This window comes from Poecilia reticulata, chromosome 1 (genome assembly GCF_904066995.2).
Source record: "Poecilia reticulata chromosome 1, P_reticulata-male-v2, whole genome shotgun sequence".
In the NCBI taxonomy this organism is placed as follows: domain Eukaryota; kingdom Metazoa; phylum Chordata; class Actinopteri; order Cyprinodontiformes; family Poeciliidae; genus Poecilia; species Poecilia reticulata.
In genome coordinates this window covers 11195791-11222733 of record NC_088830.1, presented here as the reverse complement: position 1 = coordinate 11222733, position 26943 = coordinate 11195791, and the positions used below count along the sequence as shown (strand labels likewise).

Here is a 26943-nt window from a genome sequence, read left to right as displayed (position 1 = left end):
CGTCTGTTTGTCTCCTCCGTTAAATTTACTTGCTAAGTTCAGAATTTTATGCTATTTCAATAAAGTATTATAGTCTTAATCTACCTATTTTTATACATTAGCAGAAGTAGAAAGATTCGTTACAATGCTCATAAAAGCAACAAGCATCAGAAACTTAAACATAAACTGACTTCATAGTAAAAATATATTCATCAGATCCAGTAAACTCCTTGGATGTACTGGTTTGAAAAGGGATTAGCAGGTTAGTTTTTAGATTAGGATATATTTTAAGGATTACACCATGAATGAAACATGTGACAGGTGAAGTGAAAGTCCACACAGAGGGAAGCGGCTGCATGACGGAAAGCTGCAGCTCTTTGCTGCACCAACAGTGAATATGGGCTCAGGCTGCAGGATGACGAGGACACAGCAGTGGTGGTTGTTCACCTCAGTGGCTTTTATTTCGGTGATTTCTAGGACAACAGCAGCTCCAATGTAAGTCTGATCTTCTATCCTCTAGTTTGTTACAGCATCAAGAACCACTGCATGCCTGTCTGTCTTCAATCCTGTTAGAGAAAGTTATAAATTTATCTAGTTGTTAATAGCTCATCCCAAAGGGTCAAAGAAGATCAATTAATAGGCAGAGAAATTATCAAATATATCTTTTCCCAAACTTATAGCAAAAATGTAACTTTTCTACACGAAGTTCTACATAAAAAAAGGTTCATAAAATACGTTTTAGCTTCGTTTTGAAGCAGCATTTTAATATTTGGAGACTTAAATGTATTTTTTGACAACTTTATGTGTCAAACTCTTTGATATTGTGTTAATGTTATGAGGCTAATTTTTACAGACTGGTGTGATGGTCAACAAAATATGAAGATCAAAAGAAAACATTTGAATGTGAATTAATGTGTTTGTAATAAAGAATAACGATAAAATGTTACCTGTTGGATTTGGCTCAGGGGGAAAAAACTCAATAAATTTCAAATTGAAGATGTGGGAAATGTTTTTGGACATGCAGGGTAAACAGAAACTTTAATAGACTCAAATAAATGTTGTGAAACAAAAAGGTAAATGATTTATCTGTGATAAGATGTCAGTAACCTGTAACTGGGTCCAGTCTGGCCGGACAAAACTTTACGTTCAGCTTTACTTCCTGGCCTGTTTCTGCTCTGCAGGAAGGTGATGTCTGCCCCCAACCTGCTGCGGCTGGGAAGACCACAAAACATCTTCGTGGAGTGCCAGGACTGCCCCAGTGAGAACAACTTCACCGTCAGCATCAGTGTGATGAACTGGCCGACCAGATCTCAAAGACTTGCACACGCCTCTGTGAACCTCAACACTGCAAACAGATTTCAAGGCTTTGGGGAAGTTGAGGTGATGTTGAAACTGAGTTTTACCTCAAACGTTTGCGGATTTAATTCATGAAACATTTTGAACCATCTTCAGATGTCCAATATAAACACCGCTCAGTCATGACAAACATTTCTTTTAAATCTTTGACAGATTCCTGCTGATGACTTCATTCGCAGGCCAAACTTAAAGCACTATGTGTATCTGCAAGCTCAGTTCCCCGATGCAAAGCTGGAGAAAGTCGTCCTCTTGTCCCTGCATGCCGGCTACATCTTCATCCAGACGGACAAAGCGCTCTACACACCCAACAGCAAAGGTGAGTCCGACAGCGCCACAAACACACCTGGCCTGTTAGGTTGTTTAAACGAGACGGTCATAAAATCAGTCAGGAAGTTCAAATTACAAATGAAGATTGTCTTGATTTATTCCACTTTCTGAGACAGACTCTTTTTCCTCAGCTGAATTTTAGGCAATACTAAGTTATTTCTAAGTAGAAAATATAAAAAGACAAGACGGCAAAAAATGTGTCAGAGTCTGGTGGTATTTGCAGAAGTGCTGGTCCAAGTTGGAACTTATCAATGGAAGTTTTAATGTTTTATTTTTGAGAAAATGGGAGTTCAGTCCACAGTATTACCTGATGGGTTCATGTAAAAAGTCTCATGATAATTGGATGTGTAACATTTTTGCTGCAGTTCATTACAGGATATTTGCCATGACGCCTGACATGAAGCCTGTGGAGAGAGACAACATGACCCAGATGGACGCTTCTGTGGCCATTGAGTTTGTGGTGATTTATTTAACATTTGAATATCATTGTTGTATGTTATGTTATGAGAAAAACATGGTAATTCCATGTTTTCTAAACCCTTCTAAAACCATTTATGAAATACTTTTAGAAGCATATTATAGCATTTACATAAATATGCAGCAAAGAAAATTGGCATATTTATACAAATTGTAAATATGCAAATTTTCTTTGCTGCTTTTAAATAAATTGATATTTATTAATACAACTAAACAAATATAGCTTTTCAGTTTAAAGTGGCTATTAATATCTGAATTTGGACACTCATTATAGAACCGAGGCATTTGAAAAATTGTTAATGATATTTGATTAATCAGGAACTGCCCAAAAGAAATGTAGAGGGGAGAAAAATCTTCCAACCTGAAGTAGATGGTCATCCAAAAACAAGTGCCACGTGTTACATTTTTTTCTGAAGTCAAATCTTGAATCTGGGAATGATTTCCAAAAGAAGATGAAAGATTTATTTAAAACAGAAGCTTTTTAGTTAAAAAATAGAAGCTTTAGTAGCAAATCCTTGCTTCAATCTTTTAGACCCCTGAAGGCATCATTCTTCAGATGGATCCGGTTTCTCTGAGGTCAGGGATGCACGCTGCAGATTTTCAGCTTGCTGAAGTTGTCAGGTGAATATATGACAACTTTTATTTCTGAGATCTTTTTTAAAAACATACACCGTACATCATAAATCTCCTCTGTGCTTTGTGTCAAGTGTTGGAATTTGGAAAATAAGAGCGATGTTTCAAAGCATACCACAGATGAGCTACTCTGCAGAGTTTGAGGTCAAAGAATACGGTGAGTTCAATCAGTTTTCCTGACGTGTTATTGGTTTTTGTGAGAGCTCACTCAACTCTGTGCATTATTTTCAGTGCTGCCCAGTTTTGAGGTTAAACTGACCCGCCGAAACTCGTTCTTCTTTACGGACAGCACAGAACTCCACGTAGACATCAAGGCCGTGTATGTGAAATTTTTCTTTTGTGGTTTTGGAAACAATTCTTGATTGTTCAACTGATCTAAGCTGTCTGAATTACTGATTGGTGACAAGAAGACACTTTACACGATTAAAAGCATCTTCCTGCTGACTCCAGGTACATGTTTGGTGAAGATGTAGAAGGCTCTGCATATGGAGCTTTTGGAGTTGTGCATCAAAATCAAAAGAAGAGTTTCCCCAGCTCACTTCAGAGGGTGCCGGTAGGTCTTCTCCTCTTATTTTTCTGTTGCATTTGGGTTTAGGTCTGTGAAACAAACTGTATGTACCGATGAAATCTCACCTTTTTCTAAATACGGTACTTTAAAAATGGAAAGTTGTCATGTAAACGCTGTGGAAAAACTTTGTTTCTTTAAACAAATCCCCAGTTACTAACCTGAAACTAGCTCGTAAGAAAGGGAGGCATTTTCACCAGAGTTCATTCTTTCAAATTTTTGGATGCCTTCAAACAGCTAAGAATGTAACAAACCACTGACATTTTTGGTCAATACATTGAGTTACAGCCATGTGGTTAGATACTAAAGTTGCCTGTGAGTGTAAATGAGATGTAAATGTGTGACGACACCAAACTCTTCAGATAACGTGCATTGTGTGACATTAGATTGAGAGAGGAGAAGGAATGGTGACCCTGAAGAGAGAGCACATTACTCAGAGCTTTGAAAACTTCACCGATCTTATGGGCAGCTCCATATTTGTGGCGGTCAGCGTGCTGACAAGAGACGGTAAGAGAAGCAGAGGTCGGTGGGGGTCAGTGTCACTTATCCAGGAGAAACGGTGGTAGTCTGTTTACAGTTTTCTGTGACTTTCATTATCTGGAGAAAAACAACATGAGAATAAAAGTTCTTTATTGTATTAAAAGATAAATAGTGTATCGCCTGAGAAAATTAATACATTTAAATGTGAAGTTTCCATTTAAAGGCCTCACTATGGACTCCTGGATATGCCACAGTACAATTAATAACTAAACCCATAAATATAAAATAAACCAGTAAATTCATCTTACAAATTTCATCTGCCTGCTTATCCTACAGGGTTGCACTGAGACAAACACATACACATTATCACTCAAGGGAAATTTTCAAAATATCAACCCAACGTTGTTTTTAGGAAGCTGGAAAACCCGGAGAGAAGCGACACATGCACCAGGAGAACAGGCAAACTCCACACAGACTAAGTCCAGGCAAAGATTTTATTGTTTTTATCTTAAATTTAAAAGAAACATGAATCTATTTATGCTTTTGCCAGTAAGCCATAGCTGTACATACAGATACATACGTACCATTTAAATAAAGAGTCCTAAAAGCCGACTTATTACATCAAAGCCTGCGTCTCATGAAGTTTCTCATCACAGTCCTTGTTTTTTTTTTCTTTTTACTTGTCTTTGTTCTGTAGTATAAAATTAGAACATTTTAGCAATTAAACCAAAAAAAAAAACATGACTAAACTTAAAAAACTTTGTTTCTTTAAAACTGTATAGTGACAACATGCCGGTTTATCTGTTATGTCGTTCAGCCATCCAAAGCTGCATTGGCTGTCCTTGCTGCTGTAAAACAATAAAGTGAAAACCCAAAAGTTTTTATTTTATCTCCACAGGTAGTGAGATGGTGGAGGCAGAACTGAGAGACATTTATATTGTCACGTCACCTTATACCATCCAGTTCACCAAATCTCCCAAATATTTCAAACCAGGATTATCTTTTGATTTTGCGGTAAGATTTTATGTCTTTTTTTTAAAGCATATACAGACAAACTTTCAATTTGAAAGATTATCTTAGTTTTATGACTGATTTGCAGCTGGTTACTTAAAGACTAAGCAAATCACTTTGTGAAGCGTGATACAAACATGACCCTGCTATTTAAAAGGTTTGCATGTTCAACAATAAGTGCAAACTTGACAGCACACACGCACACAAACAGGATTGTCTCTGCAAAATGACCCAACATCGCAGTCGCAATAAATTTAGTGTGTCTAAATTTAGCGCGAGATACTGGGAGAAGGAGATGCAATGACTTACAACCCACAATACAATTTGTTAAAACTGCACCAGATTGCGCTGTGCTGTTTTTGAGTCTGTATTTAGCTCATTTGAAAGCAGGTGCAAACTGGCGAGCAAAAACGCCTGCCGTCACCGTGGCAAAGAGGCGGCTAACAAGGACGGAAAACATCGGTTGCCATTTATTTGGCTCATTTAATAAATAGAAACTGACAAGTAACATCCCACAGCAATGCTAACTCTGAGCTGCAGGATGCTACAGAATAATCCCAACACACTATCACTTCATGGCAGCTCCATGTTTTATGTCTGGATTCTCTGCAGGAGCGTGTCTGTAAAGCCCAGAAAAGGCAATGGACATTATATTCAGTGGTGGAAAAAGTACTCAAAAAATGTACTTAAGTAAAAGTACAAATACACAGACAAAAATGTACTCAAGTAAAAGTAAAACTACCACATTAGCATTTGTACTTAAGTAAAAGTAAAAAAGTACTGGCTTTTAAAAATACTTAAGTATTAAAAGTAAAAGTACTTGCTGAATGGATTACCTAATCGCTAATATCATTAAGTGTCCCGATCATATTTAATTTTAATACATTAGAAAACAACCTGCTGAATACTATTAATCAATCATTAATCATTTTGTCTAGATTAATGTCAAGTTGTCAAAACAAAGACATTTTCAATAATGTCAACTTTGTATTAAAAGTGTCATGATTTACTGAATGACGCTTTATGACAACAGTCATAAATATTTATGAAGACTTATTCATGTCCATGACAGATGTTTATGACGGTGTCATGTCAGTCTTATTCACCTGCCTTCAAATAAAGTGTTACCGGCTGGGTTTATGTAGCATTTGATTTTTAACTAAATATTTATACCTGTATTTCAAAAAAATAATGGTAGACTTTCGGCATTTATTTTGAAGTATGTTGATCCTGTTTACAACTATGATTTTCATGTTCAAAAGCAATTTTTTATGTTCCATCTTATAGTAATAACTTAACAAAACTTTATTTGACTTCAAAGACTAGAGTCAAAATTGCTTTACATTTAATTTATACGTTGAAAATTTGTATAGTAAAATGCAATAAATTAGTTGTGATGTACAGAAGATAAACATTAGCAAGCTCAAGAATATGTTTAGCTCTTAATATATAATAGTAAAGGTTAGTTATAAAGACTAGATGACGTCAATTTATGGTCTTAAATTGCAAAATAAAGTCTGCAAATTGATTGTAGAATGGTTTCATTTTTACATCACTTTGCATGAGCTACTTTCAAACTAAGTGTTTTGTGTTCTACAACTACATTTTCTGTGGACTTAGAATTTAATTTTGTTTCAAAATTATGTTAAGAATATATTAAATACATTAACTTTAATATATTTTACACTATAATTAACATATGGTATAGAATACAGACTTCAATGGTTTGGAGGACAAAAGTATTTGGAAATGTCCAAGGTTTTTTTTTAAAAAAAGTTTGTGAATGCATCACAAAAGACAGAGTAAAAAGAGAATTTCAGTTTTGGGTTAACTAAATATTGGTAAATTTGACATAAAAACTGTTAAATTATGGAAATATTTTTGATGGAAATTCTGAAAAAAATAAATAAAAAATACAGAAAATGTCCTGGTAATTCTCTGCCATAATATTTTCAGTGTTTTTTACAGAATTTCCATCAGAAGTTTCCCGTGATTTAACAGTATTTTATTTCAAAGTTTTCCATAAAAAAACAGGGAAATGTCCTGGTAATTTCTGCCAGTACACTTTCTCGTTTTTTATGGAATTTCAGCAGAATTTTTCCATAATTTAACAGTTTTTTTCCCCATAATTTAACATAAACAAACTGTTAAATTATGGTCCACCACCACTTCAGGTGACATTTCCCATATTCTCAAACTCAAAGCTTGACATGTATGGGGCAACGTGAGAGCTCATCTACTGACTGACTACATAAACTAAAAGCTGGATCATAGATATTTTTAATAAGCGTATTTGTGAGCCTGCCTCTTTTTATTAAATTGAAATTAATTTAAAATTTTCGTATGACTTTTTCTCAGATTAACTTAGAAAACGAATTGTTATTATTACAGGTTAGTTTTCTAAACAACAAAAAAGTATCTGTTAGGGAAGCTCAAAAATGAAAAATTGGACTGATATTGATATCCGATAGTAACACTGCTGTTATGCCAGATTTACCAATTCATTATTTTGTCAGTTTTTTTTATATGATTACTCGATTAATAGTAAGAATAATCGATAGATTACGCGATTACTAAAAGTTTTGCTTACAATAGCCCTAATTATATAAATAAAATAGCATTTATAGGTGGATCGGGGGGATTAATTCTCTCCTTCACCCCCCTCTTTCTACACCCAGACCTCCTCCCTCTTCTTGCAATTCGCTGTCCGGCCGCGCCCCCCACCCAGCACTCAACGGTACGCTAGACCGGCCCCACCCTCTTTGACCCCTCACATATACCTCTACATTGAGGGGGGACTAGTGTACCTCTCCTGGTACACTAGCCCCCCGAATGTCTCTCCTTCGCCCCCCTCTTTCTACATACAGCCAGACCTCCTCCCCCTTCTTGCAATTCGCAGTCCGTCTGCCCCCCCCCAGCACTTAATGGTTCGCTAGACTGGCCCCACCCTCTTTGACCCCTCACATCTACCTCTACATTGAGGGGGGGCAGAGTACCTCTCATGGTACACTAGCCCCCCCGAATGTCTCTGCTTCGCCCCCCTCTTTCTACATACAGCCAGACCTCCTCCCCCTTCGTGCAATTTGCCGTCCGTCTGCCCCCCCCAGCACTTAATGGTTCGCTAGACTGGCCCCACCCTTTTCGACCCCTCACATCTACCTCTACATTGAGGGGGGGCTAGTGTACCTTCATGGTACACTAACCCCCCCAATGTCTCTCCTTCGCCCCCTCCTTCTACAGCCAAACCTCCTCCCCCTTCTTGCAATTTGCCGTTCATCCGCCCCCCAGCACTCAACGGTACGCTAGACCGGCCCCACTCTCTTTGACCCCTCACATCTATCTCTACATTGAGGGGGGGCTAGTGTACCTTCATGGTACACTAACCCCCCCAATGTCTCTCCTTTGCCCCCTCCTTCTACAGCCAAACCTCCTCCCCCTTCTTGCAATTTGCTGTCCGTCCGCCTCCCCAGCACTCAACGGTACGCTAGACCGGCCCCACCCTCTTTGACCCCTCACATCTACCTCTACATTGACGATGCGCTAGTGTTCCTCTCATGGTACACTAGCCCCCCCTCAATGTCTCTCCTTCGTTCAATCCTTTGCTTCCCCCACACCCCCACCTCTCTAACAATACGTCAGCCCCCCACCTTCTCTCCTTCTTCGAACCCCTTCTGGCCTCCCAGTGGGCCATCGTTCCCTCGGCCTCCAATTCTGATTCTTCGGGTCAATCTACCCGTCTTGCTCTCACTGTAACAACGAATGACTAAAGGTTTCCGGTATTCTCAGATTAAAAACTTGCAAGCAATCTTTAAGGCCATAATCATCCGCTCTGGTAAGTTGCGAAGTTCTGCTGAGGAACAGTTTTGACACTAATGACAAGGTGTCACTACGTTGGTGAGATTAGGCATGAGGACTCAGAGGTCTGTCGTGAGTTGGAGACAGGCCCTGACTCAGAGACAGGTCATAACTCTGAGGCAGGTCCCGTCTCAGAGGTCGGTCCCGTCTCGGGGACGGGTCCCGACTCAGAGGCAGGTCCCATCTCAGAGGCCGGTCCCGTCTCAGAGGCCGGTCCCATCTCAGAGGCCGGTCCCGTCTCAGAAGTCGGTCCCGTCTCGGGGACGGGTCCCGACTCAGAGGCAGGTCCCGTCTCAGAGGCCGGTCCCGTCTCCGAGGCAGGTCCCGTCTCAGAGACCGGTCCCGTCTCAGAGACCGGTCCCGTCTCAGAGGTCGGTCCCGTCTCAGAGGTCGGTCCCGACGCTGAGGCGGGTCCTGACTCTGAGGCAGATCCTGACTCGGAGACGGGTCCTGACTCGGGGACGGGTCCCATCTCGGAGACGGGTCCCATCTCAGAGGCAGGTCCCGTCTCAGAGGTCGGTCCCGTCTCAGAGTTCTGTCCTGACTCGGTGACAGGCCCTGACTCTGAGGCAGGTCCTGACACTGAGGCTGGTCCTGACGCTGAGGCGGGTCCTGACGCTGAGGCAGATCCTGACTCTGAGGCGGGTCCTGACGCTGAGGCGGGTCCTAACGCTGAGGCGGGTCCACACTCTGAGGCAGATCCAGACTCGGAGACGGGTCCTGACTCGGGGACGGGTCCTGACTCTGAGACGGGTCCCGTCTCAGAGGTCTGTCCTGACTCGGAGACGGGATCTGACTCAGAGACGGGTCCTAACTCTGAGGCGGGCCCTGACTCCTCCAAGTCAGTACCAACCTCTGAGTTGACCAAATTTAGAGGCCCAGCTAAGTGTGGACTAAACACATTTGATCCACTCTTGGTGGGCTCTTGCCTCTCTTCTTCGTCTGGATTGTCTCCACAACCCGCAGCCTTTTTGATGAGGCCCCATGCCTTTTGAAGAAAGGTGTCTTTGAGGTTGATTTTTCGTGGTCGTGCAAGGGTTCTTTTAAAGCATTCCACAACCTTGTAAATCACTAATGGGTTGTTGCTTTTGATCATTTTGAAGAGCAGTTCTCTAACTGCGTCTTCATTGCCCCAGAGAAGTTGCAGGATGTCTCGGCAGGCTTTTTTTTCCATTTTGTCATAAAAGACAAAATCTATGTCCTTGACTTCTTTCCATATTTTTGGAGCAAGCTTTCTCTGAACCGGTTCGGTGTCCTTCCTTTTGTAATGCCCATAGGTAGATCTGTAACTGGACTTGTAAATCAATCTCCAAAGAATATTTTGAACCATAACTCTCCTTTCTTCTTCTGTTCCATGTCTGAATCCCATCCTGTTTGCGTCCCTCAAAAATTGTTCAGGGTCCATGGTTTCCTGAGTATAATCTTCACTCAGGCAGTTTTCATCTGCGTACAAGTCTTCAGTTGGAAAAAAAGTCTTTCGGATCTTTCTTTTGGTAGACGCTAACATTTTCTTTGGAGGAAGAGGATTCTCCAGGTGCTTTTTGAATTTTTCCACGATGACTTGGTGTCCTTCTGGGTGTTCCAGTAGTGCGATTAAATGCAGTCCACTGGCAAAGTGGAATGCATCTCTCGCAAGACTCTGGAAAATCCTTTCACCAAGCTCTTCTGAAACCTCAGAGAGTACGTTCACATTTATATCTCCAGTTTTTCTCAAAAGTAAGATCAAAATTTTGCTATGTTGTTCCTCAAAGACTTGTCGGACAAGATGCAGAGTTGGTCCATCTGCAGCCTTTTCAATCACTTCCCACAAAAGTTCACTGAGAAAGTTTCTCTTTTTGTAATCTGGGCTTCTTTGACCAGGATGAACTTGGCTGGACAATGTCTTTTTCACTTTCGTCCAAAAAGAAACCTTAGGTTTCACATCCATTTCTCTCTGTGGGCTTTCGTCGTTCATCTTTATTGTGCTGAGCTAAAACGTCCAAATGAATCTCGAGTTGACTGACTTGTTAACTGATTTGTGGTAACTGATCAGAGAATTAACTGATCAGTTGGTGATGTCATGGACTCTATGACATCATAAAGTCATCCTCAGAAGGGCCTCATGACACATACATCATTTGACGTCATGCTGATGACATCATTGTCAGCAGCATGACAACTGTTGCTAAGGGTAAAAATAGCACGCAGTGAGCATGCGCTATGAAAAAAAAATTAATCTGTGGCCACTAAATGCATTATTCCCGCAAGTCTGAACTGGCAGTGATTTGCGCAGCTTAACAGGAGGGGCCAGGGAACCATTGGCCCCTCCACTCACCGCCCACCCATTTTTATTTGTTATTTGGGTTCCATCTCCTAACAGGCATAGAGCAAATGTCAGTGGAACCACAACATGACCTGGGCCGGTCTATCAGTCAAACAAACCTCTTGTGATGCCCACTGGTGTGTGAAAAAAAAGTTAAAAAAGGAGCATTTAAATGTTTATGGGGTTATGATGATGATAATAATAATAATAATAATAATATAATAATAATAATAATAATAATATTTTACTTGTTAACAGGGGTTAAAGATGATGGGTGCAGTAACGGTGTTTCACCGGTATGTGGTGCATGGGAACTCTGAGCTGCCAATTGCTCTACAGTTTCTCATAAGCTGAGAGAAATTGGAGAAACACAGACTGCGTCTCCCTTGTGCTAATTTACTTGAGGTGAGAATAACCCTCAAGATTATTTTAACCAGTGGTGGAGAAAGTACTCAAAAATGTACTTAAGCAAAAGTACAAATACACAGACAAAAATGTACTCAAGTAAAAGTAAAACTACCACATTAGCATTTGTACTTAAGTAAAAGTAAAAAAAGTACTGGCTTTTAAAAATACTTAAGTATTAAAAGTAAAAGTGCTTGCTGAATGGATTACCTAATCGCTAATATCATTAAGTGTCCCGATCGTATTTAATTTTAATACATTAGAAATGTGCCATTTTAATGAACAATGCCACAGATAAAGCATGTTTTTATTATGTTTACAGTATGTGATTACTTACTATGTGATTCTATGCATCATACTTTCAGGGATGGAAACATCTTGTCTCCTGTCCTAACATAACATGAACTTCACTTTTTTTTTTTTTTTTGCTACTAGTGGCTTTTATTTTTAAAGAAATCCAACAGAAAGTGGATGGAAAGAAGGTGGGTGGGAGAGGACAGGCAACCAAGGAGCCAGTAGCAGAGTTGTAGTCAAGGTCACCGACCCAAGACCAAGTCAAGACCAGCACCCCGCGCTACGTGACACAAAAAAATTAACTTTTACTTATCAAAATTGCTTCTCAAATTGATCTGAAAGATCCACATTCCCATAAAAAACTAGTTATTAAATACTTAAGAGCTTAAATAAATGCAATCAGTAAAGATCCGTCCAGAAGAATCGGATCGTTCCTGAATGTACCAGCGTTGTCCCATATTTGCAACACCTCAGTAAACACCTCCACACAATAATTCAGGGCATGAATGACAACTTTTTTCATCGCAGATGCAACATGTGTGTCTACGTCAGTACAGCTAGCTTTGCTAGCATCACGTCCACAGATCTTACCTTTCTTTAAGCTTTCCTTCCAAGTGACGCTAAAAGTTGGACGAAGTCCCCACCGGCTGTGACAGCGAAGCGCTGCTGATTTTACATGTAGCCATATCAATTTATGCAGCACTATTATATTACTGATGATTAGACTCGCTCAGAGGAAACCACTGCGCATGTCTGGAGCTTCGCGTGCGAGTAAAGGTGGAGGCGATGGGTGACAACAGACACGTAAGTTACGATATTGCTCGGATTTTACGTCGCCACCTTAAGACCCTGAACTTCACATTTTAACGGAAAAAAAGCAACGCGACTTGGATGTAGCGAGTAACGCGACAGTTTTGTAGAAATGTAGTGAAGTAGAAAGTACAGATACTTACTGTAAAATGTAGTGGAGTAAAAGTAGAAAGTATCCATTATTAAATCTACTTAAGTAAAGTACAGATACACGAAAATTGTACTTAAGTACAGTAACGAAGTACTTGTACTTTGTTACTTCCCACCACTGATTATATTTATCTGCTGCATCTTCCACAAAATTATGCAGGCAAATGTCAGATTAATGCTGACAATATATCTGCAGTTAAACCCAAAACAAAACACCACGACTAAACTTAAGAAGTAGAGCGGTAAACCATCATGAAGCCAAAGGGATACTGAAGTTAGAACAAATAAAAAGATCTGTCCTGAGCACAAGATAAGTTTCCCCCCTAAAGTTCTTTTGCAGGCCGCCATGAAACACATTTATTTTGCAATAAACTATCATAGGCTTGGCTTGGTTGGGTGAAGTAATCAAAATCCCTTAACTCCAAAAAGTCACAGGAAGATTTGAGGTATTGTTGGACAGATTAAGTGGGAGAGTAAATATAGCTGTTTGGAGCTTTTGTGTTGTATCACTGAGATGATTGTTTAAAGAAAATGTATGATTGTCATGAATACTACACCTTCAACTCCACTCCGTCAAACTTCGTCTTTCTTAGACAGCCGCTCCACTCTCTGACGCTCACCGTGATGAGCACGCAAAAGTCCTTGTTTAATTATGGCGCTCAGGATCACTTTAGCATGTGCAGTCAGCAGGACGTGCAATCTCACTGTGTGTGAAATTTATTTGTTTATCAATTTTTGCTCATGCAATTTACTGCTGAATGCATTTTAAGAAACTGTTGATCCAAAGATGTTCCTCAAACATCCTTTCTTCTCTTTTATGTACGGATGTATGAACACACACTTTTCTGTCAAATACGATTGACCTTTGCCTGATTGTTTCTGGAAAGGTTGAGGTTCTGAATCCTGATGGCACTTCAGCACCAGGAGTTCCTGTTGCAATCGATGAAGCTGAGGCTGAAGGCGTTACTTTTGCTAACGGCATGGTGAGATTTTCAATCAGTACGCTGGAAAACAATGAACCACTAAAAATCACAGTAAGTCCTGGAGTGTTTTTTTTTGCATTCCTTGTTCATGTGTGTGATTTTATTCTTCGATTTTAGTCTTCTATCATGTTCGAAAAAAATTAATCGATAAAATAAATCCTGAGAAGTGATAGAATTGCATGTTTGTTGTTTCACATTTTCTCTGCAGAAGACTATTCTGCATGCTGACTTCGTATTTAAAATAAACCTTGAATCCCTTTGTACGTTTCTCACATTTCTGACAAGTGTCTTAAATAAATCTTCCTAAATAAGGAAAATCTTCTTTTACATAATATTGCTTGTAGGATATCTATTACTGCATTGCAAACTAACAATATTTATGTATATTTCTTCATTTTGTTTTTTTGATGTTTGTTTAAATGTAGGTAAGAACCCAAAATCCTCAAATTCCAGCTGAACGACAAGCATGGGCAAGCATGACGGCTCTCCCTTATAGCTCAACAAGCAAAAACTATGTCCACATCGGTAAACACTAAACTACATCCGTCATCGAACTATGCATAAATGCACTATATTGTGTACGGAATTTCTTAATGTTATGTGGATGTGAATTAATGTGTGAGCAACAGACGATCTTAATTTCCCTATGGGATTAATAAAGTTTTTTACCTTACCTTACCTTTTATACAAATGACCAAAACCGTCTCTGCAGGAGTGACAACAGCAGAAGTAAGCCCAGGAGAAGATCTGAAAGTGATTATAAGCCTCAACAATCAGGAAAACCCAGAAAATTACGTAACATATTTGGTGCGAGAGCAAGTTTGGTTTTATGTGTGTGCAGAGAAACTTGCTCTGTTTCTAAGAACTTCTGAAGTATAAATGTTCCAGAGAGCTGATCAGTCTTTTTATTATTATTATTCCTGCTTTCAGATCCAGAGCAGAGGTCAGTTAATAAAACATGGACGCTTTAGAGTGAAAGGTCAAGCGATGATATCCACGATATTCACCGTTACCAAGGAGATGCTGCCGTCATTCCGCATCCTGGCCTTCTACCATCCCAATGACAACGAGGTGGTGTCGGACTCAGTCTGGGTGGACGTGAAGGACTCTTGCATGGGCTCGGTGAGGCACAGCAGCAGCAGGGCTCATGGGAGAAAATTTTAAAAAATGCAACGACGGGCACCAGGTGGGACAGAGGCTACGGTCCTCAACGGAGCTGTCCCAGGTTCAGTTCCCATCCCCCGGCCTCTTACTGCATGCTTTTCTTGCTCTGCCTTTCTTTTTTTGTCTCATTACTAAAAATAAAAGGCATTTATGATTTTTTTATTTTGTAAAAATACACATTTCTTCCATATGAATTCAGATTTTTGAATTGATTCCAGGGCCGAAAATCATATTCTGTTTTTTGGGGGGGGGGGACAATAAACAGAAACATTTCTTGAGAGTAATTCCTGGGTTGTGTATTAAGTTCTTTTTACACAACAAAAAGTTAAATAGGGAATCATCTTATACCAGTGGGAGTTAGAACATGGTAATAGTGAGTCTAATAGGGAAATAAATGCTTCAGTAGTTAAATAGGTAAGTCTCTTACTTCATTTCATTGAGTTGGCGTACACCTACATTTCTTTTCTGTTTCCTCTTAAGTTGAAACTAGAGCCACAGAAATATTTTGCCTTTACCTCCTACGAACCTCGGAAGAAGTTTGACCTGAAAATCACAGGAGATCCTGAGGCCACAGTGGGGCTGGTGGCCGTGGACAAAGGCGTCATTGCGCTTAACAAGAAATACCGTCTGACGCAGAAAAAGGTGATCGTCTCTCCTGAAATCAGGCTGCAGAAAGCGAAAAGGAAAAGTGCTTACTGACCATGTTCTGCCTGTACATTAAAAACCAAAGCATCTGTACATGTCAAACATTCTTCTTAGAGTTGTTTTAATGACATTTTGTCTTGAGAGCCTTTTTTGATTCCTCAGGTGTGGGACACAGTTGAGAGCCACGACGTCGGCTGCACATACGGTGGAGGAAAGGACAGCATGAGTGTGTTCTACGATGCTGGGCTGCTGTTTCAGTCCAACTTACAAACTGGGACTCCCTACAGGCAAGGTAGCACCATACTTTATTTTTTTTTTCCATTTTCTAATATAGTAGATGGAAGAGAAGCAAACCACAATTTTGTGTGACAGAGGAAAACTGACAGACATGACTGTGTAATGCCAGCAGAGGCAGCAAAAAGTGCCACCGCTTCAATGGCAGTCATTTAAAGTTTTAGGAATCCCTGCTACACAAGAAAACTGTCAAGAGGTTTGACAACACAAAAGCCTAGAAGTGAAAGCTTCACCTCCAGAACATTCACCTGTGGGAAGGTGTCAAAAACAATCACAGGAAGCGTAGACCACCGCAGAGCAGGAATGGGTAGAGAGAGACGGCCAACAATTTATAAAATATGCCATTAAAATATTAAAATGCAAACTTATAATATATAAAACTTACAAATTTATGTATATATGTATAAATTTGTATATATTAATTTGTTATCTCAGTGTCAATATGAGAACCAACAGATTTTAGGAAAGGCTGAATTGAAAATAAAATCCTCACGTCTTCTGCAATTTGTCTTCTAAACTGTATCTGGCATAAATCTGAAATAACTTTAGCAAGACGTGTATTTATCCATGTATCAGAGCTGACATGCTCGGCCCTCAGCAGGAGGAAACGGAGCGCGGCCATGATGAACGTCACCACCGGATTATGTAAGAACCATCACAGAAAACAAGAACAATTTCCCAACTTTTTCTCTTTCAGTTTATCCTTACTGGGCTCCTTGTCTGCCGACAGCTTTTTGGTCCTCACATTTACTTTTGTTTATTCCCCCACAACCTTCTGTGTAACCAGTGAGTCGATATGACAACAACCTGCAGCGTGACTGTTGTTTGGATGGCACACGGGAGACCACAGTTTCATATTCCTGCGAGCGTCGCAGCGAGTACATTCTGGACGGTGAGGCCTGCGTCGAGGCTTTCCTGCACTGCTGCACGGAGATGGAAAGAAAACGAGCCGAGAGGAGAGAGGAAAACCTTAAACTAGCTCGCAGTAAGTGTAAATGCCCGGAAGAAGGGGGATATTTAAATAAAAGAGCCGGATACGGTGCTTCTGCTCCAGCATATATTATTATCTCAGTTAGCTCACAAACATACACAATATCGACGTAAACAGCACTATGTTAGCAACGGCGCTAACAATGGAGCTAACAGAGCTAACAACGGAATTTGTTAACATTCGGAGCGTCAAAAAAAACTCACAAGCTTTCTGACAGTTAATAAACTCATTTACAGTCTACAGGTGTGTTTATATATATACTCATACCTGAAGAAGGGAGATATTTTAATAAAAAGAGCCGGACACGGTGCTTCTGCTCCAGCTATGGAGGAAGTTCCGGTGCTCTTCAATATAGCTAGCGCAAGCGCTGGTCTCCCCCTGCTGGTTGCATCTAACCATTACATCAGCTAGACATTAACATCTTCAGCCCAAAATGCTGGTAAAGCATTACAACATCTTAACATCAAAAGAATAAATGTATCTCTGAAATAACCAACTTTTAAACCATCACATAAGCACCTGGAACAAGACATGAGAGGCGACAGCATCACTATTTTGTCAGTTTTGTTATTTGAAAGGAATAAAATGTGATTTTTTTTTTTTATCAAACTCGAGGTGAGAGCGACGACAGCAGCTATATGGACACGAATGATATTGTCTCTCGCACCAAATTCCCTGAAAGCTGGTTGTGGTCCGATGTCAAATTGCCAGCATGTCCTCTAGACGAGCCTAACTGGTGGGTTCACAGAAACTTTTACAAATGAACAAAAAGAATCACGCTATCAGTTTAGCTTCAATCTTAAATGTGTCTTTGTTTCAGTGAAACAACCTCCTTCATAAAGAAAATGGCTCTGCAGGATACGATCACAACATGGCGGTTCACAGGGATTGGTCTGTCCAATACTGGTGGTGAGAATTCATTCAACTTGAGGCTTCAGTGTTTAGTTGTGTTTCAAAATTTAACATCAAGAAAATTCACTGGGTTTTTTTCTGTAGATTTAAGTCCCTTAGGCGTTCCCTGTGTCTTTATTTTCTGTGATATTTGTGCTGTGTGAAGGCCTCTGTGTGGCCGACCCTTTGGACATTGTTGTTCGAAAGGATTTCTTCATTGATCTCAAACTGCCCTACTCAAGTGTTCGAGGAGAGCAGATAGAAATTAAAGCCGTTCTGCACAACCAAAGTCCAGATATTGCCACTGTAAGTATGTAAGCATGGATTAGCCACTGATTACTTCTTGATTGCCTTTACTCAAATCAGGATTCCTTCCTTCGCAAACTTAATACAATGCAGGAAGTTAAATAATTGGTTGGGGTAGTTGCGGAGCAGTCTTCAACAAAAGCAAGAAACAGTCTCCCTATTGTTAGCAGCAGGCTGGACCTACTTAACAAGTTTCCATTGACTGCACATGGCTGTACGCAATTGGAAATGTGTTAATCTGATGCTTTTTCCTCACCCTTTCTATGCCGCTTTTTGTAGCTGCATAAGTCAAATTCCTCCCATTGTTGCAGGTTGGAGAAATGAAAGAGTTTTGTTTTTTTATTGTCAGAATACTTGTGAAAAAAAACTAACTGATCAAATTTTGCACATTGTAATCATTTTTTTAATACTGCCCTGTGGGGAAAAAAATGTTCCTCAAAGAGAAAAATCTTTAGCGTATTTTGAGCTAGATTTTTATCTTACTTGCACATAACTTTTTAATCAAGAGAAAAAGACATTTGGACAATTAGAAAATGGGTCTTCTAAAAAAATGTTTCCACTGGCCTTCCAGGGATTCCTTTATTCCCAGTCCATTACTGAGCATCAAAAACCATCTGAAATTAATTGAACTGAGTAGTCATACTGTACCTTTTTACCTGTTGTTTTTAAGGTACGTGTGGATCTACTTGAGGCAGAACATGTGTGCAGCGCAGCTTCTAAGCGTGGCAAATATCAACAGGAGGTCAAAGTTGGGGCCTCGAGTACACGATCAGTTCCCTTTGTTATTATTCCAATGAGAGAAGGAGATTTCAACATCGAGGTCAAAGCGGCTGTCAAGGACACCACGCTCAGAGATGGAATTACAAAAAAGCTGCGGGTTGTGGTAAGAGAAATGATCAGTGTGTAGCCAGCCTCTTTTGTCTACCAACAGTTTCAAATGATTACATTAACAAGAACTGATAAAATATTTTAGATATGTTTCCTCACTGCTGTTTTTCTAGCCGGAAGGCTTCCTAGTAAAAGCACCTCAAACTATAAAGCTGGATCCCGAAAATGAAGGAAAAGGTAAGCAGGACTTTGTAGACTTATAAGATTTTTATGTACTCATAGTTTAGCACGCAGATAATTTCTGATAAGCTACAGCGTACGTTAACAACATATTTATTTCCATTTTTCATTATTCAAATGAGTGGGATGACTCTGAAGTTACGATAAACGCATGAGGTAGATAGAAAGCACTGAGTTGAGACCATCAGACAAACTGCACTAAAGGAGAGATTAGAGTGAAGGTTGATACTGAATCCTTATGAATTTTTTTTCTTTTTTTAAAATCCAGATGGTAAACAAGTGCAGCTCCTCCGCAGTAATATTCCTCTGATTGACATCATACCGAACTCAACTACCAGCACACAAATAGCAATTACAGGTGATATGCAAATAAACCGGATGTAAGACTGCAAGGTGCAATTAAGACTGCGTGACGTTAGCTTCTCTTTGCTGCTCGTGGGAATGTTGCCAGGAAAAAAGCCTAAAGAAGAGCTGAAGAACGCCGTCACTGGAGAGTCGATGAGCGGCCTGCTCTACCAACCTTCTGGTTGTGGAGAGGAAAACATGATCCACTTGACAATGCCCGTCATTGCAACCACATATTTGGACATGACCTACCAGTGGGAAGCTGTGGGGGTCGAGAGACGGGATGAAGCCCTGCAGCACATCATAACCGGTGGGGCAAATAAATATATATTTCTCTGACTTTATATCTGAGGTCAGGGATCTTCAGCTCCAGTCCTCAAGGGGTGGCGACCTGCACCTTAATCAAATTACATCCTCAGTTTGCAGTCAAGTTCTCCAGAGTCCTGCTAATAATCTGATTGTATTCTCATTTGTTTTGAAGCATGTAAAAGTTTCGGGACAGCGCCCCTAGAGTACTGAAGTTGACAAAACTCTTTCCTAGGTTTATGTTGATCTAGAAAGTTACAGGTACAGTCATGTCACAGATTGTCTATAACAGATGGAAGATAATTCTATTTAGTTCTTAATGTGTATTAAAGCAAATAAAAACTGTTATTCAATTTCAATTTGAACTTTATGAAGAAATTAAATTTTAACCTTGTGCACAATCCCAATGAAAGATGTGCAGCATCAGAGCACATGGGTTCACAAAACATAAACTTCAATCAGTGAATCTTGTTTGTTTTGTTGTGCTTAGGTTACCGTAATCAGCTAAGCTACCGTAAAAGAGACGGATCCTTTGCTGCATATCCTGATCATGACAGCAGCACCTGGTGAGCCCTGAAAACCTTCAGACATAATTATCTATCTATAGTAATTTGCACAAGTTTTAAAACACTCTTACTCCTATCAATAGATGGTTCTTTTTCAGTCATCCTATTGGCTTTCTGTAGTTTTCATATTCACTGTTTAGTCGCATTTGAAGCCCAGGGAAAAGAGACGATCCATCAGGACTTCAACCTGGGGTTCTAAAAATAAATATCAGATTATTTTGCATTTGTTACACTCTGAAAAAGAATTAAAATATTTTCAAAGTGAGAAGAAGCTAGCAATATTTGCAGATCTTTTGTGATTAAGGCCTGGGAAAGTATTGCTAAATGCCACTTTAAAAGATTACAAGTACGACTTCTAAAACAATCATTTCATAAAAATAAATTAAAAAAAATGGTAGACTGGAGGCTTTAAGTGCCTCTACGTAGACGAATTTACAATCTGACTTTGTTCGGTTTGATGTTTCAGAAGTGACCAACCTTTCTGCATCCTCTGTTTCCCCCCGAAAGGCTGACAGCATATGTTGTCAAGGTTTTCTCCCTGGCCCACAGACTGGTGGCCGTTCAAAGCAAAGTCATCTGTGACGCCGTCAACTTTTTGATTCACAACGCACAGCAGTCTGACGGGATGTTCAGAGAAGTTGGAAGAATGTCCCACGTAGAGATGACTGTGGGCACCGTAAAATCATCCAGACCTATAATTCATCATTTTAAAAAGCGTAGTATTTGTAAATCAGTATCAGTGTAAGAACAGGTTGTGTGTGTCCACAGGGTGACATCAGCGGCGTAGATTCGGACGTCTCCCTGACAGCCTTTTGCCTCATTGCCATGCAGGAGTCAAGCAGGTTATGTAGTGCCAGTGTTAATGTGAGGATCTTTGTTTTCTCTCACAATACAGTATATTGTAATGCTTCCAATATTCTAATATTTCTCACCTTTTTAAAAATGTTTCCTTTGTTTTATCCAGAGTTTACAAGACAGCATAAACAAAGCAGTGAGCTACCTCCAAAAACGCCTGCTGACCTTAATCAATCCTTATACTGTTGCCATGGCGTCGTATGCCCTGGCCAATGAAAACAAGCTGAACCTGGAGATCCTGCACAGTTTTGCCTCTCCAGGTGCGATCACACAGTAACACAGACACTATGGAGCAGTTCTAATGAAACAGTTTAGATCATTTAACCTCTCAGCTACAACACAAAGAGAAGACGAGAGAGTTGTGTTCAAGACCCCCAAGAAATTTTAATAGAGGCAAGAATAGGGCCGAAGCCAAGCAAATATAAGATCATCATTTTAGCTGTTGCTGAGAACATTTAAAGAAAATCTGCCTTTGTTCATTAGTGAACTAACCTGTAGCAGGTATTCAGACTAACTGGTTCCACTGGTGTGACTTAACTTTTTTCTACAACAGTCAATGAGGATGAAGGTGGAGGCAAGAGAGGAAATCCCATTTCATTATTGGGGGGAACATTCAAAGATGTTTGCTTTGCATCTAGGTCTTTTTCAAATTCTTAACATGATTTCCCCTTATCTATAGTAGTAGCAAGTATTAATCTGGGAACAGCTGCTCTGTATCACTGAAAACACTGCATTACATTTGTAAATCATTGCTGATATCTGCACATGAAATGTCTACGTGTATTTCTTGATTTTATCGATAAATATGTTGCTTGCACTCATGTTTTTGGGAGGCTTCTTGAGCCGTGTTGTCGTCCTCAGATCTGTCCCACTGGCCGGTACCAGTGGGTCGTATTTACACAGTGGAAGCCACAGCATACGCTCTCCTGGCTCTGGTCAAAGCCAAGGTCGGGATGTTTTATGTACTACATAAACACGACAGATGTTCATTTTTGTCTGACAGCTTTCATCCAGTGTGTTTTCATTGTAAAGGCCTTTAAAGAAGCCTGGCCAGTTGCAAGGTGGTTTAACAAGCAGCTAAGAGAAAATGGAGGCTTTGGATCAACTCAGGTGAGAAAAAAATAGTTTTTTTTATTTTTCTTTACCTTTATGACAATGTTTACCGTTCTTTATATTCTCAGATATCAAAGAACCATACAGGCAAATTTATACACTTGGATTTGATCACTTTGTTGTGTTGAGAAGATGAATTTCCTGTTGAATGACAACTCAGGATTTTTTTAAGGACACAGCATTAAGGTTTCAAGCTGGTAGTCCAACTGGGAATATTGGGGAATTATTATTAGCCCTGACCTTAAAATCCAGTATGTCCTCCCTGCTTATAAAACATAGTGGTAGCTACAGGAAAAATCTGTCTATTGCGATTATGTTTTATACACATTACTTTACCTCCTCTACCTAGCAGGTTTTGCAGCTGAAAAACAAAATGCCCTGCTGTAAGCGTTCACAGGGAATAAACTAACAAAGATCTTTCTGGTTATGAAACGCAAAAAGCTCTCCTCTCTTGAAGATGAACCTCCTCCACAAAGAGGAACAGGGGCTACTTTCTTTTTAATTTTTTTTGGTGGAAGACCGCATACGTTGAGGATGATTGAGGTCACTCCAACTCTCGCCAAGTGTGGCTGTCACTGCCTCAGCTCAGCTGATAAGCAATATTTATACCACAGTTAATTTATTTAACCAGTTGCACTTGTATCACACTTTAAAACCAAAGCTGTGTGGTATTTATTACACTGGTTTGTTTCTTGGTAGTCAGAACTATTTGTTTTTCATGTACGTCTTGTCTCTGCAGGCCACTGTGATGGCGTACCAGGCCGTGGCAGAGTTCTGGACTGGTGAACAAGATCCAGACTATTATCTAAATGTGGACATCTTGTTGCCGGGCAGATCAAAGCCTGTGAAACACAACTTCAACAGGAAGAACTACTTTGCCACAAGAACATCTAAAGTTCGAACAAGCATTTTGAAACTATTAGTATTTACTATTATTCCCATATGGAAAGCACTTTGAATTGCCTTGTTGCTGAATATGTGCTACATAAATAAAATTACCTTACCATAGTGGCTCAAAACTATTATAAAAAAAAATCCACTTCATGTGTTTTAGCTGATCTCTGTATTTGCTTGTCTGCATTTTAAATCATTATAGATGAATAATATAAACCAAGATGTGACTGTCGTTGCTACGGGCCCAGGAGAAGCCACAGTGACGGTAAGTGAAGTGTTCACTTCTTGGTTTGGGTTCAACTATTCAAGGAAAATCAAACATATTTTTAACTTTAAATACATAATCTCATAAACGACTTCCTATTTATTTATGTATTATATGCTAACTTAAAAACACTCTTTTGTGACAGATGGTGTCATTATTTTATGCTTTACCCAATGAAAAATATAGTGATTGTCAGAAGTTCAATATGACAGTACAACTCCTTCCAGGTTAGTTTTCTTGTGTTTTGCATCTTGCTGTGTGTTAATAAGTTTCTGGGGATGTTTCATATCAAATTGGTGTGATCTTCCACCAAATAAACTTTTGTTGTGTTTCCAGAGACGTCGGATGAACGTGAGAAGATATACAAGATAAGAATAGAGCTTTTGTAAGATCTATTAGAATAAATACAACATTTTATGAAAATTGTTAATTTAACCCTAAAATGGGTAAGGAAAAAATAAATTCTGGTAGTGACTAATCAGAAATTAAAATGTCTAAATTCAAACACCAAAACACATGTAAAAACAATAAAATCTCTGTGAGGATCTTGTTTTTAACGCTAAGCTTGATTGACAGCACTAAGATCCTCCTCCTGCCTCTGATTGGTTGTTTCTGACTGATGCTGCAGAGGAGCCACAGAGAGGAGGCAAAGAATATCATACTGCTACAACATAGCAACCGTTTTAACAAATATTGTTTATGAAACGTGCATACTGAAGCTTTAATTTTGTATTTCTATCAACTCTTTCTCTGCTTAATTTTTATTCGGCACAGATATAAGAACCAACATCGAGATGCCGCCATGACAGTTTTGGATATCGGTTTGCTAACCGGCTTCACTGTTAACACCAAAGACCTAAACCTTGTAAGACACACGCAGACCTTCAAGACTGATCAAATGTGTTGGTCTAAAATATTTAAAATAAAGATATGTTTTTATGCTCACAGATGAGAATCACAGTTGTTTTTTTGCATTTAGTTATCTAAAGGTCGAGCCCGCACTATCTCAAAGTACAAGGAGATTATCAGTGACTCAGAAAGAAGCTCGATCACCATCTACATGGACAAAGTAAGTCTTTAGTATTACATCCATTCAACCCTTTCTGCATCTATATTCTCTTCTTTCATTTGTCTTGTTACTAATATTTCTCCAAAGGTTTCACACACAAAACCAGAGGAGATAATTTTTAGGATTCACCAGAAGCAGGCAGTGGGAGTACTACAGCCAGCAGCTGTGTCTGTTTACGAGCACGACAGCCCTCAGTATGGTAATAACAACACATCAAAAATATGTTTAACATATATAAATATACATTTAAATCTGCTTGTGCTTAACACACCATGCAGAGACGCGCTGTGTGAGGTTCTACCATCCAGAGAGGGACGCTGGAAAGCTGCTGCGGCTCTGCAAAAACGACGAATGCATTTGTGCTGAAGGTGAATAAAACTTGTCTTAATAGTCGGTGAAAATTAGCTTTAAAAAGAAATATTGCTTCTTTGGATGAGACCAAATCATGACCAGTGATACATGCAGCTAAATTTACGACCTTGAACTAGTTTGTAAATAAATAGAACAATAGATGTTCAAAAATGGCAAGAAACACTAATAACTGTTGTTATTTAAAATGTGAAACTCTGATATTCAGTCTTTGTTTCTAGTAGGTTCTTGCTGCATGAAGAAATTCTGAATTATTTGCATAAACTAAAATCTACATCACAATCATAAAAGTATTTGGTTTCTAGGATAGTGTAAAATTTTCTTAGCTACAACATTTATATACAACTTAAACAACATGGTAAAACCTTCTTATGAGGACAATATTATTCCCTTTCTGTCAGAAGAGGGATTTATACTTTTAAAATCCAGATCTATGGTGTCGGGGTGTGTGGTAGTGGAAGCAGGACCCTGATCCTAAGGTAATCATATTAATGTACCTTTAGGTTCATAAATGAAACCTATTATTTCTCTGAGTGTAGAGGCTAATAAATTAGAGAGGTTTTACTGATAATTGTTGCTTTTGGTGGTGAGGGAGGATATATTCATTCACTCACTGAGTTTCTGGCTCTTGGGTTATGTGTCACATTGCACCTGCTGTGTGATTGCAGAGAACTGCAGCATGCAGAAGAAGGGCAAAATCAGCGACGACGACCGGACAGATAAGATTTGTGAGACTGAGCGGAACAGCAAAATAGACTTTGGTAAGTCTGTATTTGCATAAATTTCCCAATGAGTTGTGTAAATGTGCTGATGATGTACAACTTGGATATTCTCAGCTTACAAAGTGAGAGTGGAAGAGTTTGCAGACGGCGTGTCCACCGATATTTATACAGTGCTTGTGCTTGATGTCATCAAAGAAGGTGGGTTCGTGTCCATCACACTTACAGCTTTGGAAAGCCCCAGTAATTTTATAGTGGAATCTTTATTAATTTCTTTGCAAAGTAGAAGAAGCATCACCAAGGATTTAATGCAAATGCACTACTTGGTCATGTTTCTAAAGGACAGTGCAAGAGCATTCAAACCCCTTGACCTTTTTCCAATTTAGTCAACTATAAACTAGAAACTGTATTGTATTTTATTTAGATTTTGTGCAACAGACTTGCAGACCGGCTATTTAATCACTGTCCTGATTGGTTACATGGTGTACACACCATGTGTACCATGTGTACGATGCTGTGTACTAGTGGTGACCCCAGTATCAAGATGATTGTACCCATACTCGTACTTGTAGAAGCAAACCGATATTCCAAAGCGATACCCTCATTTTTGCTGGAGTTTGCTCTGGACTGATGCACAACTTAAAGGCTAAATCACGCTTCATAGCAGGTGGTGGTAATACAGTAATAAATTACTTGCTGACCCTCCAACAATAAATTAGAGAAGAAAAGCTAGTTAGTGGGAGGCGGCAAAAACGGCCGTAGCTTGAAGATATTGCAAGGTAAAGAAAGAGGATATGAAACAAGCAGACTGCTGTCCAAAGAATGTCCGTTGAACAGAGGCAGTTTTTCTCTATCTGCTGAGTCACTATGTCCAATTAAATTGTAACATATAAAAACTGTGTTTGTAATTATAGGAAGCTCAGATGTGGGTCCTCAGAATAAAAGGCGCACATTCCTCGGTTTCCGGCACTGCAGAGAAGCTCTAGACATAAAAATAGGACAGAATTACCTCATCATGGGCACCTCCAAAGATATTCACGCTGATGAACCCAATCATTCGTAAGTTTACTCTGGTTGATCATCAGTTTGTTAGTTGTGTAGTTTTGTCAGGATTTTAAACGTGAACTTTTCTCTCTGTTTTCCATTTTTCTATCAGGTACCAATATGTACTCGGTGAGCGGACCTGGATTGAGTACTGGCCCACCGAAGCAGAATGTGGAAATAAGAAGTACAGCAACACCTGTGCTGGCATGGAGGCAATGGTCCAGCAGTACACTCTCTTTGGGTGTCGACAGTAGTAAAACAAGTGAAGGCTTAAATAAGATTTCTGCTTTTCAAAGTTCACTGACACATGACATTCTCTGTATGCAACAAAATGTGAAAGTTTCAGTGTAAAAAGAGACAACTGTTAAATCAAATAAAACCATTTCAAATCAAAGTTACAAAGCTGGACCTG

General features: G+C 39.6%; 1 protein-coding gene across 1 annotated transcript; it reads left to right on the top strand.

Annotated features, from left to right (window-relative positions):
* Positions 1-231: 231 nt before the first annotated feature.
* Positions 232-26939, top strand: LOC103479133 (complement C3-like). Its single transcript, XM_081605511.1, has 43 exons — positions 232-474; positions 1161-1359; positions 1489-1651; positions 2028-2122; positions 2672-2760; positions 2847-2929; positions 3004-3091; positions 3223-3325; positions 3724-3844; positions 4716-4831; positions 13532-13678; positions 14053-14152; positions 14340-14434; positions 14558-14749; positions 15272-15433; positions 15599-15728; positions 16307-16375; positions 16518-16715; positions 17337-17457; positions 17542-17630; positions 17779-17918; positions 18589-18801; positions 18920-18983; positions 19255-19344; positions 19438-19641; positions 20128-20203; positions 20711-20870; positions 20972-21067; positions 21168-21318; positions 21920-22005; positions 22091-22168; positions 22911-23066; positions 23268-23330; positions 23476-23557; positions 23667-23715; positions 24105-24195; positions 24310-24399; positions 24487-24598; positions 24678-24767; positions 25437-25529; positions 25605-25688; positions 26402-26546; positions 26644-26939. Exons 1-43 carry the CDS (start codon positions 377-379, stop codon positions 26783-26785), a joined length of 5013 nt encoding a protein of 1670 aa, XP_081461637.1. The 5' UTR covers positions 232-376; the 3' UTR covers positions 26786-26939.
* The last annotated feature ends 4 nt before the right edge of the window (positions 26940-26943 follow it).